Raw genomic sequence first — 18,369 nt, 5'->3', positions numbered from 1 at the left:
GGGTCGGGGGTGGGGAGACGTATGGGAAATACTGCAATCACTTCTATTACCCGACAAATATCGAGCAGTAGGTTTCGTGAGAAAAGCACCTATCTTTTGTCCAGTCTGTTTACTATACATTGCATGCCCTGGGCAGGTCTTCATGTTCAGGAACAAAGTACACACACACACACACACACACACACACACACACACACACGCCCCTTTCCGAAACTAAAGGCCCGGGGACTCCCGAGAGGTGGGAGCCCTCGCGACCCAAGCACACAATGGGGGTTGCTTCGCGGTAGCTCGCACCCCACCCCGCAGGCCAGGGTTCGACGCCTCGGGGCCGTTTGGCTCCTCCCCTGCAGTCCTCGGGGGCGCCCCCCCTCCCGCGCTTCCCTCCTCCTCCGCTGGGGAGCCGGAAAACCCGGAGCGAACCGGCCCCGCCGGGCGGCGCATGCTCAGTAGCGAGCAGGTTCAGTTCGCTAGTAGGAAGCTGGAGCGCTACACCGGCGTCGGCGGCGGCACCTCCGGGCAGCCGGATCCTCCGACGACGACCTCGGGCCTTTCCCCTCCCCCGCTCCGCCCCGGCCCCGCTCCGCCCCGGGCCGCTTGCGTTTCGGGGTCCCCGCCGCGCGGAGCGGGCGCCGCGGCCGGAGTGTCCCTCCACACGCCCTCCCCCAGCCGCCGGCCGCGCCGCGGGGCCAGGCCGGGCCCGGGAGCGTAGCCCCGGCGGGCGGCGGCCGCGGCGGAGGGCAGCCCGGGGCGGCGCCGGCGGGCCGGGGAGGGGCGGGGGGGGCCCGGCCCCGGGGCGGTGGTGCGGGATGCCGCCGCCGCCGCCTCCGGGCTGCGTTCGCTGTCCGCCGCGGGTGCCCGTGTCGGGTGGCTGGCCGGGCGCGGGCCTCGCCCGTCAGCCGCCTCTGCGGGGCTAGCCCGGCCGCGCGGCGCCCCGAGGGGGCCGGGCCGTCCGGCGGGGCCGCGGGCCTGTTGGGTGCTGCGAGCTCGCCCTCTCGCGGCTCCCCGGCCCGGCCGCCGCCGCCCCTCTCCCCGCCCAGAGGCGCCCCGGGGGCACCATGCAGGCGCAGCAGCTGCCGTACGAGTTCTTCAGCGAGGAGAACGCACCCAAGTGGCGGGGGCTGCTGGTGCCGGCGCTGAAGAAGGTGAGGAGCGCGCGCGGGACCCTGCTTCCCGGCTTGCAGCCCCTGCGAGGGCGCGGGGCCGCGGCCGGGGAAGGGCCGGGGAAGGGCCGGGGAAGGGCCGGGGAAGGGCCGGGGAAGGGCCGGGCCGGGGAGGCGGGGCGCGCGCTGGGCCGTCTTTCTTCCCGGCCTGGGAGGCTTCCCCCACGCTCGCCGGCTCGCTGTTGACATTCACCGGGTGTGTGGGAAGGCCTCGGGAAGCCAGGCAGAGTTTGTCCGAATCATCCAGCCTCGGAGAGGTGACTGTCCTGCCCCCCCGACTCGCAGGCAGGAGTTGGGGGAGGCTCAGCTTGCAGCGGAGGTCAAAGCAGGCCACTTTTCCGCCTTGTCCGTCTTGCCCGGGGAACTGCTGTCAGCCTCCAGTTTTAGGTGTCCAGTGTGCTGTTTTCGGTGGGCTCGAGAACGCTCTAGCCACACCGCTGGCTCTGGGTAATTGCAGAGCTCGCCTGCCAGCCGGAACACGGCCTGCTCTGCTCGCCCTCTGTAATCACTCTTCATTCCCCCGGATTCCCCCACTGCCCCGGGGAACAGGGGCGGGTGCACAGGCTACTCCCTCCCCAACCCCCACCCCCACCCCCCCCCCAGCGTCCGAGAATCTTCATTCTATCTTGCTTTGTTAATTTGGATTTTCAGCCTTTCTGTATTTTTTCAAGTTTGCCACATTGTTATCTAAAGTTGTACACTCCATGATCTGTGCTTTTAAAATGTTTTAGTACATTTAGGAATTGTTGCTACACTTTAAAAGCTTCTAAAGCAACATTGTGACAAACACCAAAGCGTCAGAAACTGATGTGTTTGAACATAAAAACGGTGTTTTTTTGTTTCCCTTTTACCTTTTCTATAAATAGATTACTTTAGTAGTGTTGCTTAATCCCAATTTCTTGTTGCTCAAAAAATGTTTTTTATGTTATTAAAAATATTTTTGCTCCTACTGAGAGTTGAGATTGTGGTGTACCTTTTGTTCTAAACATTTATACTTTTAAAAACTGTGTCTTAAAAGGTGCCTGATGTTTCCCAAAGGCCAGCAACTTTTACTTTCCCTTTTGCCCTACGCAGCACTCCCCCCCCCCCCCCCCCAACAGCTCCTTGGAAGCTTACAGTGGAAACTATTTAGTTAGCCGAATTTGCTCATTTTTTTCAGATATAAGTTACTGACTCTTTTCCTTAAGTGTCTGAGTAAGTAATAGGCATCTCTGTGATACTGTTTTCTAAGAAAACCAGAGAGATGCCATATTCCTTATATACCGTATTCATTAGCTATCCCATCAGGGCTCTCAACTCTTTTTACTTTACCTGTAATCTTGGTGTCTTAGCTTATAAGAGGGGAGTAGGAGGTCTCAGTCATGATAGAAGCCTGGTACTGATGGAGGTGGGGGTGGAGTGGGGAGGAGACAGAGACATTGTTGAGAACATACAGAAGAACTCATAAAACCCAATCTGTTTGGGGCTGTTTGGCTTAGGAGCAAACAACTCCTGTCCCAGGGAACCATCAAGATAGTCTGTTAGTTGAGGGTACTGTGAAGTAATGGAAAGAGCACTGTAGGAGTTGGCAGATCAAGTCTAACTGCCACACTGGTGGCCCTTGCTGAAGCATTTTCCATAGAAGCATTTTGTTTGGCTGGCACAGTGTTCTTTTACAAACTTTTAATGTAATTAGTTGCCAGTATTTAAACGTGGGAGATGTTACGTAAAATCTGAATTTTCAGTTTTTCTTGAAGAATAGGAAGGTCTCTCCCCACTGGGCAAGACCGTAAACTGCTGGAGCTGAGTGAATGGCTTTCCTCTTTAGACTGGGCATGCATCTCCAATTTTTCACAGTCCCCACCGGTCCTCGTTGCCTATTTACATAAACCTGCTTTGACTTGAAGCAGAGATAACCTTGCATGACAGAAGTGATGGGGGGAGGTGGAAGTGTACACAATCTAGCTGATAAGTAAAGATTCTTCCAATTCTTATTTGAGATAGCCTCTGCTCTTGACTCTAAGCCACCTAAGATGAGGTTGAAAATCTATTGCATATCTGGATGCACTCCTGGCAGCTCAGACCTGCATTTTCACCTGCTTGCTAGACATTTCATGTGGATAGCTCCCTATTTTGAACTCTTCCTTTAGACTTATTTTACTGTTTGCAGAAACAAGTGCCCAACTTGTGTTTTCTTACCTGAGGCTCTGTTGTTATGTTATTCTCTTAACCTGGACTGCCCTTTGCCTGGCCAACACTAACTCAGGTGTTTTCTCAAATCCTCAGGGCTGAGTTGGATAGTCTTTATTTTCTTTTAGCAGCAAACCCTAGCACTTCAGTGAGTTGTGAGTTCCTATTTAGCCATCTCCCCCATCCCAGGACTAGATTGGATGGTCCTTGAGAATAGGAATGGTATTTTACCCCTCTTTTTACCCTTCACACATTCAGTGCCTGATACTTATCTAGTAGGCACATAATTTGGCTAAATGGGTGAGGGAATACCCAAACTAAAACCGTCACCTCTCTCCCTTACACTGACTATTTAAAAAATTCCTCTTGATTAGGGCTTTATTATTTTATTTGGTTCAAAACTTTGGAATCATCTCTTACTTCTCTCTTTTACTATTCCTCCCCATACCCAGGCACAGCCTATAGGTTTATTCCGTTTTGACATGTTCTTCTAATCTGTTGCCTTCTACTCTGAGTCTCCTTTCCCACACTACTGTAGATAGCCTCTTAACTAGTTTACTGCCTCTTACCTTTCCCATATCTGTTTTTTGAGATTTCAGAAGTTATAGAACACTTCTGAATATGTTGCACTCTTGTTCTCAACCACTGGTGTCAACATAGGGGGAGGGAGAAAAGGGAGAAGCAAACTGTAAGAGTCTCTTAACTACAGAGAGCAAACTGAGGGTTGCTGGAGGGGCGGTGGGCCAGGGGATGGGCTAAATGGGTGATGGGGATTAAGGAGGGCACTTGAGCATTGAGTGTTACATGTAAGTGATGAATCACTAAAATCTCCTGAAACCAGTATTATACTATATATTAACTAACTAGAAATTAAATAAAAACTTAAAAACACACACACACACACACACAATTGATAAATTTTGAGGGCATAAGATGAGGTACACAGTCTTTAGCATGGAATTGGTGGTGATCAGTGATCTGGCTTCATCCTGCTTTTCTGACTGGATTGCTTACCATAATATTTCATATTCTTTATGCTTCAGCTAAACTGGATGACTGCTTTTCCTGGATATGTGCAGAATGTTTCACTATATCAATCTAAGTCCTATCTTATCTATTGCACAAATATGTCATGCTTACTACAGACCAGGTAATGCCCTTGGCACTAAGGATAAAAAAGTAAATGACATCATCCAGAAATGACTAAGTTAGAGCAGGGTGGGAAGGGGCAGAGGATGAGTTTGGAGAGGAAACTGGTTTATAGAGAAATTTTTTAATATTAAGCTAAGCAGTTTGAATTTTTTCTTGAGGGGATGAAAATCAGTTTGGAATTTTAGAAAATTCATTTTGGCTATAGAATAGAAAATGCATTGGAAAAGAATGAGACCAGAGGTAAGGAGAAAAGTTAGAAGGCTAGTTTAGTTTAGTAGTCCAGCCAAGAGATGATATACATTTGAATTAAGGGTGCATTTGAACTAAGAGATGTAGGGATGGATTTTGAGAGATGTAGGGCACGTGATAAGAGAGCAGGAAGAGTCTTAAGTTTCTGGTTTGTGTACCTTTAGTCAAGACAGGATGGAGGAGGAGAAGCTCCTGGGGGTGGAGAGAGTGGCATAAAAACACATTTGGGACATGTTGATTTAAAAGATGGCTTATCCAGGTGGACTTGTCAAAGCTGGCAGTTGGTTGTTGGTATCTGCCGCCGCAGATTTGGGACTGCTAGGGGTGTAAGTAAAGGCTTAAGAATAGATGAAGCCTTGGGCAGCCCCGGTGGCACAGCGGTTTAGCACCGCCTGCAGCCCAGGGCGTGATCCTGGAGACCATGGATCGAGTCCCACGTCAGGCTCTCTGTATGATGCCTGCTTCTCCCTCTGCCTTTGTCTCTGCCTCTCTCTCTCTCTCTGTCTCTATGAATAAATAAATTAAAAATCTTAAAAAAAAAAAAAAAAAGAATAGATGAAGCCTTGGGGCACTTGGATGGCACAATCATTTAAGCGTCCGACTCTTGGTTTCAGCTCAGGTCATGATCTCATTGTCGTGAGATCCAGCCCCACGTTGGGCTCCAAGCTCAGTGCAGAGTTTGCTTGAAATGCTCTCCTTTTTTTTCTGCCTCTCCTGCTTCTTCTCTCTCAAATAAGTCTTTAAAAAAAAAAAAAAAAGATGAAGCCTTTATCCATACAAAGACTTACACCTAGATGTTCGTGACAGCTCTGTTCATGGAATCAACCCAAATGTCCACTAACGGTGAATGAATAAATTGTGAAATAGTCCTACATTGGAATACTACTTGGTGATAAAAAGGAATGAATTATTGACACAAATGACAATATGGCTGAATCTCCAAAATAATTAAGCCAGCTCAAAAAAGAGTATATACTATATAACTATGTAAAATTCTTGAAATTGAAAACTCATCTACAGTGACAAAAAGGTCAGTGGTTGTTTTTGGGGAAGGCTTTTGTGTTCATTTGTTGATTATACTGATAGTTTCAGGGATATATACATTTGTTAAAATTTAACAGATTGTATAACTCAGGTGTGTGGAATTTGTTGAATGAAGACAAAAAACAGGTTTTGAAAGAGTAATTTGGTTAGAGAGTCTGCATTTTTATTTTTATTTTTTTAAGAGTGCATTTTTAAACACTGCTGTGCTACTTCTAGCAGGGGTGATGGCAACCTTTTTTCTGTGTTGGAGAGGAAAGAAATAAAGTTGGGTTTGTACGTTGTGGGGCAGGGAGTTCATGACAGGTAGTCTCTGTTTTCATATTGAAACAAAAGGCAAGAATCTTTACATAGAGTGAGGAAAGAGAAATGAGTAAGGAGTTTAAGAAGCAGGGTGAAGTTTTGGAATTGCTGTTAGGGATTGTGGAGAAGGAGCCAGCCAGTGAATTAGAAAGGAATTGCTGAGCAGTGCTGAGTGTGGAGACCATAAACTTGGAGTATCATTAATTGGTCTGGTTATGAGATTTCCAACAGCAGCACTCATCAGTTTAGGTAGAGGGGGTACAGATCAAGAATTGGTAGCAGGTGGTTGCAATAGAGACTAAGGATAGCAGTATTTCAAATGATAGGAGGTAAAGCTGTAAGACAGGTCGTGGAGGTTTAAATGAAAGCTCCCATGGGGATGCCTGGGTGGGTCAACATTTGAGCATCTGCCTTCGGCTCAGGGTGTGATCATGGGTCTAGAGATCAAGTCCTGCATTGGGCTCCCTGCGAGCAGCCTACTTTGCTTCTCCCTCTGCCTACATCTCTACTTCTCTCTCTGTGTCTCTCATGAATAAATAAATAAAATCTTTAAAAAAAAAAAAAAAGGCGGCTCCCATGGATTAGGAATCCTGATGAGTTGGAAGAGGAGGGTAGGGTAGTGAGAGCAGATCGGGGATTATGAGTAGAAATGACAATTATACTTTAGCATTTTAAGATTCCAGAGATGAGAGAAATAAGACAGTTAGGAGCTCCAGAGTTGGTGTATTGAATGATGAATTGGAGTACTCTATACATATGGATGATGACGAAGTCCAAGGATTATGGCATATGTTGTAGTGGAAAGGAAGACTCTAATCCAGCAATGGCAGTGAGGTCCAGAAATTACAGCAGTGAGGATGCTTCAGCCAAAAATAATGTAAGTGACAACTACTCCCTATTTTCCATAATGTATTTTATTTCACAACTGTGGGTAGAATAGGAAAGAACTTTGCACTTTATTTTTGAATTTTTTTGTCCTTTTTTTACCCAACATTTTATTATGAAAATTTCAGCTCATCACCTAGGTTCTATAATTTACATTTTACTGTTTGCTTTATCACATGCCTATCCTTTCCTCCCTCCATCCACCAATCCATCTTACATTTTCATGCATTTCAAAGTTAGTTACAGATATCAGTACATTTTATCCCTAAACACTTAAGTATGCATGTTATTAACTATAGTTCAGTGTGTTTTTACAGTTCTTTTTGGTTTTTAGGTAAAATCTAATGTACAGTGGAATGTACAAATGTTAATTGTACCATTTGATGAGTTTTGACCAATAGAATCCCAAGCCTCTATCAAGATATCAGACATTACTATCACTACTGAAGTTTCCCTCATGTGCCTTACCTGTCGATCCCTGCAACTGTTCTGATCTTTTATCCTCCTACCATAGATTAATCATACCTATTCTAGAACATCATATTAATAGAATCATATAGTATATGTTTTTGGTAAGGCTTTGTGGTTGTGTTTATCAGAAATTCAGTCCATTTTTCTATCATAGGATTGTGTCAGAGTTTATCAAGTGGTTAGATACCTGGGAGGTTTCCAGTTTGAGGCTATTATGAATAGTGTTTCGATGAATGTTCTTATTATACAAGTTTTTTTTTTTTTGGTAGGACTACGTTTTCATTTCTCTTGGGTAAATACTGTTAGGTAAATGGCTTATAGAGTGTCTGTTTAGTTTTCTAAGAAACTGCCAGACTTTTTCTCAAAGTGATTGTACCTTTTATATTCCCATCAACAATGTATGAGAGTTCTAGTTGCTCCACATTTTGATGTTATTAGTCTTTAATTTTAGTTGCTGTGATGGGTGTGCAGTGGTCATGGTGGTTTTAATTTGCATTATCCTGGTGACTGATATTAAACACCTTTTCATGTTCTTATTGGCCATTCTTATGTCTTCCTTTGAATGGTGTCTGCATAAATCTGTTGCCCATTTTAAATTTTGAGTTTTTAGTATTGAGTCATAAGAGTTCTTTGTATGTCTTGGATAACTTGTTTATCAGAAAGATGTTTTATGAATATAAACATATTCTGTCCTATGGCTTGTTTATTTGTTCTCCTAATGGTGTTTTTTGATGAGCAGATTTTTAAATATCAAAGGATCAAATTTATTAGGTTTTTTTTTTTTTTTTTTTTTTTTTTTTTTGGTCATTGCTCTGTAAGAACCCCCTGCCTGCCACCAAATCATGAAATAATTCCCTAATGTTGTTTTCTAAAGAAACTTTATAGTTTTAGCTTTTATAGTGCTCGCTTTGGCAGCACATATACTAAAATCCGAAGTTTTAGCTTTTATATAATCTGTGGTCCCTATCAGGTTAATTGTTGTGTATAAGTGGGAATTGATTCTTTTTTTATGCTGAGATCTAGTTATTATAGAACTATGTGTTGAAGAGATTTTCCTTTCCCTGTTGGACTGTGATGCTTTTATGAAAACTAATTGAATATATATCATATATATTTATGTGAATGTATATTCAAACATTTTCAGTCTATCCCAGTGGTCAGTTTGTTTATATCAGTACCATACTTTTGGTTACTGTGGATTCAATAAGTCTTGAAGTTAGGTAGTGTTAAGTCCTCCAATTTTGTTCTTCTTTTAAAATATTCTTTTAGTGTTTCTAGATTTGGATTTCACTATAAATTTCTACCAAAATATCTTGGTGAGATTTTGATTGTGATTGCATTGAGTCTATAGATTGATCACTATGGAGAGTTGACACCTTAACAGTATTAAATCTTTGGGTCCATGAACATGGTATATCTCTCCATTTATATAGACTTTTAAATTTCTTTCTTTCTTTCTTTCTTTCTTTCTTTCTTTCTTTCTTTCTTTCTTTCTTTCTTCTTCTTTCTTTCTTTCTTTCTTTCCTTCCTTCCTTCCTTCCTTCCTTCCTTCCTTCCTTCCTTCCTTCCTTCCTTCCTTCCTTCCTTCCGAAAGGATAAGCACCAGCAGGGGAAGGGGCAGAGGGAGAAAGAGAAGCAGACTCCCCACTTGAGCAGGGAGCCTAATTGTGAGGCTTGATTTCAGGACCCTGGGATCATGACCTGAGCTGAAGGCACCCCAAGAGTTTTTAATTTCTGTCAGCAACACTTTGTAGTTTTCAATGGAGAAGTCTTAGATGTCTTTGGTTAAGTTTAACCCTAAGTATTTTGTGTTTTGATGCTATTGTAAATTGTTTTAGAATTTTTTCTATTTTTTTTTTTAAGATTTTATTTATTTTGAGACAGAGCATGCATGGGAGCATGTGGTGGGGTGAGGGACAGAGGGAGAGAAGGAGGAAGATAAGCAGACTCCCCACTGAGCAGGGAGCCCATTGAGATCATGATCTGAGCTGAAATCAACTGGTTGAGCCATCCAGCTACCCCTAGAATTTTATTTCCTAATTGTCACAAATATGCAAACATAAAGCTGCTTTTTATATGTTGAGGTCATATCCTTTGATTTTGCTGGTAGTTGTAGTTCCACAGAATTTTCTATGTGATTATGTCATCTGTAACTACAGACAATCCAAAATTAATTAATTAATTAATTAATTAATTAATTTTCCTTTCCTTATTTTACTGGCTACGACCTCCATTAAATGTTGAATGAAAGTAGTGAGAGTGGTCATCTGTTTTTATAGCTGAGTTTTACAGATGAGGAAATGATCCTTAGAGAGGCAGACTGCTCAAGATCTTAAAACTAATACAGGATAGAATTAGGATTTGAACCTGAGTCTGTCCGGCTTCAAAGACAACTCTTTCTACTGTACTGTATTGCTTCCTTTGAGTAGGCGGTATAATGCAGTACAGTGGTGGTTTAATTATCTTGCACCTTAGATTTTAGGAAAGAGAAGTGCCTTAGAATTCAGAAGACTGAATGAAGAGGGCTTTGAAATCCCTTGCTTTAAGCTGAGAAGCTCAGCCTTTTTATGCATTAGGGCTCTGCATAGGATGACATTTGGAAAAGGGGTTCTGCTGCATAAAAAATTAAGAATTTTAAGGGCACTAGTTAATGGAAAGCTAGCATAGACCACAAAGGAGGGGGCTGAGAAGTAAAGGCTTGGGGTGGCAATAGGAAGCTTGGAGACTATCCTGTGTGTTTATGTTTGGGAGTGACAGAAGTGATGTTTTAAGTGGAAAGGGAATTAAGTGAGGATGAGGAGGAGGTATTCAAGGATTTGTGGTGGCTTGGAGTCTAAGAGGAGCTCAGCTTTTTAGGAGTTCTGAGTAGCTGGAGACTAGAGCATGGGGCCAGATCTTGTGAGCAGTGAGGAACCAATGAAAGCTACCACTGTGGCTTGAAAGGTTTCAAGCAGGATATTGACAATTAGATATGAATTTTTTAAAAAGATTTTATCATACGAGCAAGTGGGGGGGGGGGCAGAGGGAGAGGGAGAGAGAGAATCTTAAGCAAACTCTCTGCTGACCATGTAGCCTGATAATGGGGCTCAATCTCATAACCTTGAGATTGTGACCTGAGTGGAAACCAGGAGTCAGAGGCTTAACCGACTGAGTCACCCAGGTGCCTCTAGGTGTGAATTTTGAAGGCTCACTGGCTGCTCTGTGGAACATACATTACATAGTAGTAGAACTGTAGGCAGGAAGGCTAGTTAGGATGGGATGATGGTGGTTTTGACCAGGGCAACAGCTGTGGGGATAGAGAAAAGTGGACAGATTTCAGATGCAGAAGTAGAATGATGATTGAATGGTAGAGTAGTGAGAGAGAGAGAAATCAAAACTTATTCTTCACTTTCTGGCTTAGAGGTCTAAGTAGTAATGGGATGAAAAAGGACATACCAGGAGAGGAGCATCTTAGGAGAAGAAGAACTAAGAAGCCTTCAGTACTCTGGGAATGAGAGGGTGTGAGAGGATTGTGTTAGAAGGGGTTTACAGTTAGAGGATAGCCAAGTGTGGCAGGAATGGAAAGTGTCGTTGAACTGTCCTCAGGAATTATAGGCAGGCAACAACCTGAAAGCTCTGATAATGTATTTCAAAGTACATTTCAAATACCATTTTCTCCATAAAGGAGGAGTAGAAACACTACAACTCCATCCCCTAAGGAGAATGAATCTCTTGGTTTACTTAGGACTCTATACCTCTATTTTAGTACTTAGTGAGTCTGCCCTTCAAAGTTTGCATCTATGGCTTCTGTCTTTCTCTATATTGGGAAGTACCTCAACAATAGGATCCTATATTCCCTAAAATGCTTAGCATATTTTCTCACGTATAGCTGATGCTCAGGATGTATTTGTTGAATGGCATGTGCTTCTGAGTCTGTCCCTTCAAGTTAGGTGTTGGTTGACACCTTCAACTTCAAAGGACATCGGAATTGCCATGTTCAGCATATACCATTTTAGCAAATAGGTAAGCAAATACTGTATTTTAGAAATAATTCATTTTAAATGGCTATATATATGTATATATTCATAGATGCATGCCCAGTGTGAAGCCCAATGTGGGGCTTGAACTCACAACCCTGAGATCAAGACCTGGGCTGATATCAAGAGTTGGATGCTTAACAGACCACCCAGGTGCCTCGAAATGGCTAAGTTTTTTTTTTTTTTAAAGTGTGTAATGCAGGGGAGAAGCAGATGCCAAAATGGGGTTGGGTGTGCAAGTATTTATTAGAAGTACTTGTGAGAGAAAATGGGGAAGGAGTTAGGGAGAGTCTTTAGACTATGATGCAAGTCTGACTCCCAAGTGAAGGAGAGAGAGAGAGGTAAGGGAGGAAGGAACTTTGGGTGAAAGTGTCTGACACTTTCAGTGCAGTTCTAAGGAAAGTTCTTGGGTGAGAGTTGCCTGTCACAGGGACTCTTCGTTTCCCAGGAATAAGCCTGCCTTAGTTTGCCTGCCTTGCTCAGTCCCTGACTGGTAGCTGCCACCTGAGCGCAGCCTCTGTACGAGCACCGTGATGGATCTCTGAATGCAGCAGCTGGAGTCCTCAGTCAGTTATCTTCCCTGGAGTTCAAGATTTGAGAGACTCCTTCTCGTAGCCAGCCAGAGTCACCTCTGTAGCTATAAATTGCCTGATTTGGGATAATCAGTTACAATCTTCCACCACTTCAAGGGGGACTTCCCCCTGCCCCCAAGCCCTTTATGCTGTAAAAAGGGGAAAAAAAAATCTATCTATCTATCTATCTATCTATCTATCTATCTATCTATCTATCTATCTAATCTATCTTAGGGTGAGTTTTATTTTTTTTAATTTTTATTTTTTTAAAGATTTTATTTATTTATTCATGAGAGAGAGAGAGAGGCAGAGAGGCAGAGACACAGGCAGAGAGAGAAGCAGGCTCCATGCAGGGAGCCCGATGCGGGACCCGATCCCAGGTCTCCAGGAGCACACCCTGGGCCAAAGGCAGGCACCAAACCACCAAGCCATCCACGGATCCCCACTTAGGGTGAGTTTTAAAAGTCAAAACTTAATTATCGTTCATATTAGTAGTACACAGTTTGCTTTAGTAGTTGTCAAGTAAAGTTCACATTTCACATTCAAGTTTATCTTGTAATTAAACCTTTAATGTACAAAACCACAAACAAAGCAGTAAAAGCAAAAGAAAACAATGCGAATGATACCCATATTACTCTACTATATGAACTAGGAGCACTTCAGCACTACCTTAAGTGGTCCACTATCCAACATGAAGATGACTGCTTGTTGATTTTCCTTTCTAGATTTGGGCTACCTCAGAGGCAGACAAGCACAGATCAGTACAAGAAATTCATCAAAAAGTCAAATTCTGGTCACTTCCCATTGGGGTTAGGAGTATACATAGGGGAAAAATTTAAAGTTTGAGTTTTATGGACCCTGAATTACTTAGATATTATTTTTAAAATGCATATTTTAAAAGTGTAACAGGAAGATGATTTTGAAAAAAATTTTTTAATGTTGCTTCCTGCTGATTTGACTGGTTTGGTTTTATTCACTAAATTTGTGGAGCTCTTACTGTATGGCAAGCATTATGGATATGCAATTCAAAATAAAAAAATTTGTTTCTCTGAAACTTGTATCTGGTGATAAAACATAAGTCTATACTCTCCCCCTATACCTTAAAGCATCCCAATTGCAAATAGGATTGACCTTAGTATATAGAAAGGAATTTGACAGTTCAGGGTTCAAAATAGATAATAAATAGATCTTGAGAGAAAAAGAAAAGTGGAGTTTTTCATTAACAGAGACTTTCTGTAATAAGCTAATAATTCTAGTTGCTCATTTATATGCCCAAAGTAAAGTTTTCCCTTTCTATATAGATACGATTCATTTTCTATTTTACTTATAATCTAAATCATTTGCAAGTAAATTGATTTCTATGTATGGCCAAATAATTTGTAATGGAATGCACTAACTGATAATTACTTTTACACCTGTTTTTGTTAAGGACTTTGGTAGGATTCTGATTTTTGTACATACACTTAATAACTCTCTTAATTTTAAATATATGTAACATAAAATTAGCCATCTTTACTGTTCTTAAGTGTATAATTCAGTGCCAATAACTACATTCACAGTGTTGCGCAACCATCGCCACTATTTCCAAAACTTTTTCATCATCCCAAACAGAAACTCTGCACAAATTAAGCAATAGCTCTCCACTTCCCTCTCCCTCAGCCCCTGGTAACCTCTAATCTACTTTCTGCCTCTGTGAATTTGCCTATTCTAGATATTTCATGTACGTGGAATCATACAATATTTGTTCTTTTGTGTCTGACTTCACAGTATAATGTCTTCAAGGTTCATTCATATTGTAGCATGTATCAGAATTTCATTCTTTCTTAGGGTTGAATAATATTCCATTGTATGTTTATATCACATTTTGTTTATCCATTCACCTATTGATGGACATTTGGGTTGTTTCTGTCTTTTTGCTATTGTGAACAATGCTACAATGAACATGGGTATACAGACACCTGAATCTTGTTTTCAGTTCTTTTGGGTATATATCTAGAAGTGGAATTGCTGGGTCATTTGGAAATGCTATGTTTATCTTTATGAGGAACTGCCATACTGTTTTCCATAGCAGCCATTTTACATTCCCACCAGTAACACACAATGGTTCTAATTTCTCCACATCCTCACCTATACTTCTTATTTTTTGTTTTTTCTTTTAAAAATTGCTATCTTAGTTTGGTATGACATGATAGCTCATTGTGCTTTTGGTTTGTATTTCCCTTATGATTAATGATATTGAGCATTTTCTCATGTGTTTATTGGCCATCTCTAGATCTTCTTTATAAAAAATGTCTATTCAAATCCATTGCCCATTTTTAAAATTAGATTGTATTTTTGTTAAGTTTTAGTAAATCATTAGATGTCCTTTTTTTTTTTTTAAGTGGGCTCCATGCTGTGTTTGAACTCACAACCCTGAGATCAAGACCTGAGCTGAAACCAACAGCCAGACACTTAACCAATGGAGCCACCCAGGCACCCCTATTTTTCTTGATGATAGACCCATTCAAACCCAACCATGTTGTGTTATTCAATTTCTTGATAATGTCCTTGCATAAAAAATTTTATTTTTTCTTGCATTGTTCATGCTTTTAATGTCATATCTAAAAATCTTTTGCCAAATCCAACATCATGAAGATTTATCCCTAAGTTTTATTCTAGGAGGTTTATGGTTTTAGCACTTATATTTAGGTCATTGATTTATTTTGGGTTAAATTTTGTATATGGTGTGAGTTAGGTGTCCATTTTTATTTAGCATAATGCTTCAGAGGTCCATCTATGTTGTAGCAGATGGCAAATTTTCATTCTTTTTTATGGCTAAATAGTATTCCTTTATATCACAATTTCTTTATCCATCCATCTGTGGACACTTAGTTTGTTTCCATATCCTAGCTAATATAAATAAAGCTGCAGTGAACATGCTAGTGCATATAACTTGAAGTTAGTGTTTTTGTTTTCTTTTTTAAATTTTTTGAGGAACCTCCATACTGTTTTCCATAGTGGCCCTACCAACATACATGCCCACCAGTGATGCACAAGACTTCCCTTTTCTCTACATCCTTGCCAACATTTGTTATTTCTTGTCTTCTAATTTTTAAAATTTTATTTTTAAGTAATCTCTATACCCAATATGGGGCTTGAACTTGCCACCCTAAAATCAAGAGTAGCAAATTCTACCAACCGAGCCAGCCAGGCTCCCCTCTTGTCTTTTTAATAGTAGCTATTCTGACAGGTGTGAAGTGATATCTCATTTTGACTTTGATTTGTACTTTCCTGATGATGAATGTTGTTTAGCATCTTTTCATGTACCCATTTGGCTGTCTGTCATCTTTGGAAAAGCATCTATTTAGATCTTCTGCCCATTTATTTATTTATTTATTTATTGATTGATTTGGGGGAGGCTGTTGGGTTGTATGGGTTCTTTATATATTTTGGATATTTGTTCCTTATCAGGCATATGATTTACAAATATTTTCTTCCATTTAAATGGTTGCTTTTACATTTTGCTGTGCAGAAGCTTTTTTAGTATGGTATAGTCCCACTTACTTATTTTTGCTTTTGGTGTCACATTCAGAAAAACTTTGCCAAGACCAATATTAAGGAGATTGCTTTCTATGTTTTCTTCTAGGAGTTTTATGGTTTCAGGTCTTATGTTCAAGTCTTTTTTTTTTTAATATTTATTTATTCATTCAGAGAGAGAGACAGAGACAGAGACATAGGCAGAGGGAGAAGCAGGCTCCATGCAGGGAGCCTGACTTGGTACTTGATCCTGAGACTCCAGGGCCACACCCTGGGCCGAAGGCCGGCACTAAACTGCTGAGCCATCCAGAGATCCCCTCAAGTCTTTTTTAAATTATTTTATTTTATTTTTTTAATTTAATTTAATTTTTTGTTCATGTCTTTAATCCATTTTTAGTTAATTGGACAGCCACATGCAAAAGAATGATTGTTATCTTGTATCATACACAGAAATTAACTAAAAATGGATTAAAGGCTTGTCCTTTCCCCATTGTATGTTCTTGGTTCCTTTGTTATAAATTAATTGGCCAGTATGCATGGGTTTATTTCTGGGCTCTCTAGATTGTTCCATTGATCTTTGTGTGTGTTTTTATTGCAGTGCCATTCTGTTATTAATAAGTATTATAGCTTTGTAATATAGTTTAAAATCAGGGCACATGATATCTACAGTTGTTTTGTTTTGTTGAAGATTTTATTTATTCATGAGAGATAGAGAGAAAGGGGAGAAACAGGCTCCCTGCAAGGAGCCCGACATGAGACTTGATCACGAGATCACGCCCTGAGCCAAAGGCTGCTGAGCTATCCAGGTGTCCCTGTTTTGTTTTGTTTTGTTTTGTTTTTTGATCCCTACAGTTTTGTTCTTCTTTCTCAAGATTACATTGCCTAGGTTACAAAACCTATAGGGTTTTTTCTAGTTCCATTTTAGGACTATTATTGTATAAATTTTAGGATTATTTATTGTATTTCTTTGAAAAATGCCATTGGTGGGGCACCTGGCTGGCTCAGTCGGTTAGGTGTCTGACTCTTGGTTTTGGCTCAGGTCATGGTATCAGGGTCATGGGATTGACCCCCCCCCCCCCACCTTTGGGCTCTATGCTGAGCACAGTCTTCTTCAGGTTCTCTCCTGCCCCTCTCCCCACTTGTCCTCAACTCTCTCTCAAAGTGTTTTTTAAAATGCCATTGGAATTTTGATAGATATTGCTTTGAATCTGTAGATTGTTTTGAGTAGCATGAACATTGTAATAATATTGATTCTTCCTGTCCATAAGTGTAGAATAACTTTCCATTTGTGTCTTCTTCAATTTCTTTTATTAATGTTTTATAGTTTTCAATTATTCTTCCTCCTCTTTGGTTAAATTTATTCCTAGGTATTTTATTCTTTCTGATGCAATTGTAAGTGGGATTGTTTTCTTTATCTTTCTTTCTGATAGTTTGTTATTGGTTTGTAGAAAGGCAGTTTTTAGTGTTTTGACCCTGTGTCCTTCAGCTTTACTGAATTAATTTCAGTTCTAGCAGTTTTCTGATGGAGCTTTTAGTGTATTCTTTGTATAATATCATGCCATCTGCAGGTAATGACACTTTTACTTCTTCCTTTTCAATTAGCTTGCCTTTTATATTTTTTTTTCTTGCCTAATTGCTCTGGCTAAGACTTCCAATACTACGTTGAATAAAAATGGTGAGAGTGAGCATACTTGTCATGTTTCTGATCTTAGAGGAAATGCTTTCAGTTTTTTACCATTGAGTATGATGTTAGCTGTGGGCTTGTCATATATGTCTGTTATTATGTTGAGGGTTGTTCTATGCCCACTTTGTTGAGAGTTTTTATCATAAATGGATTTTTTTGTCAAGTATTTTTCTGCATCCATTGAGTTGATTATATGAATTTTATCTTTCATTTTGTTAATGTGGTATATCACATTGACTGATCTGCAGATGTTGAACCATCCTTGCATCCCTGGAATAAATCCCACTTGATCCCAGACTATGATCCCTTTAATATACTGTGGAATTCAGTTTGCTAATATTTTGTTAAGGATTTTTGCATTTTTGTTCACCAGGGATAGTGGTCTGTAATTTTCTTGTGGTGTCCTTGTCTGATATTGCCCCTGATAGGGTAAAGGTAGCCTCATTAATTGGGCTTGGAAGAGTTCCCTCCTCCTCTGTTTTTTTGGAAGAGTTTGAGAAGGATTGATTGGTATTAATCTTCCTTTGACTGTTAGGGAGAATTCACCACTGGAGTTGTCTAGTCCTGGACTTTGGTTCATTGGGAGGTTTTTGTTTTTGTTTTAAGATTTTGTTTTTAAATTAATCACTAGAGACACACAGAGAGAGGCAGAGACACAGGCAGAGGGAGAAGCAGGCTCCATGCGGGGAGCCCGACGTGGGACTCCATCCTGGAACTCTGGGATCACGCCCTTACCAATGGCAGACGCTCAACTGCTGAGCCACCCAGGTGTCCCAAGAAGTTTTTTATTGATTCAATCTCCTTTAGTAATCAATCTGTTCAGATTTTCTAGTTCATCATGATTCAGTTCTGGTAAGTATGTTTCTAGGAAATTATCCATTTCTTCTAGGTTGTCCAATTTGTTGGCATATAATTGCTGAAAGTTGTCTCTTAAAATCCTTTATATTTCTGTGGTATCAGTTGTGACTTCTTTCATTTCTGACTTTATTTAAGCCCTCTCTTTTTTTTCGTGATAAGCCTAATGGCTTGTCAATTTTATCTTTTCAAAGAACTAGCTCTTAGTTTCATTGATCTGTTTAGTCTCTATTTAATTTATTCCTGCTCTAATCTTTGTTATTCCCTTCCTCCTACTAACTTTGGGCTTTGTTATT

The 18,369-nt window shown here is 40.9% G+C and overlaps 1 protein-coding gene across 2 annotated transcripts in view; it reads left to right on the top strand.

Moving 5' to 3' along the window:
• Window positions 1-980: 980 nt before the first annotated feature.
• Window positions 981-18,369, top strand: part of SOS1 (SOS Ras/Rac guanine nucleotide exchange factor 1) — a 139,666-nt gene continuing 122,277 nt past the window's right edge. For both annotated transcript variants that reach the window (XM_038561328.1, XM_038561327.1), the window contains exon 1: window positions 981-1,142. In XM_038561328.1, coding sequence (XP_038417256.1) covers window positions 1,056-1,142 — 87 coding nt within the window. In that variant the 5' untranslated portion in view covers window positions 981-1,055. The remainder of the gene's footprint in view (window positions 1,143-18,369) is intronic.

The sequence above is a fragment of the Canis lupus genome, chromosome 17, assembly GCF_011100685.1.
Source record: "Canis lupus familiaris isolate Mischka breed German Shepherd chromosome 17, alternate assembly UU_Cfam_GSD_1.0, whole genome shotgun sequence".
Taxonomy (NCBI): domain Eukaryota; kingdom Metazoa; phylum Chordata; class Mammalia; order Carnivora; family Canidae; genus Canis; species Canis lupus.
Note: the sequence above shows the minus strand (reverse complement) of the source record. Positions and strands in the feature narration are given on the sequence as shown.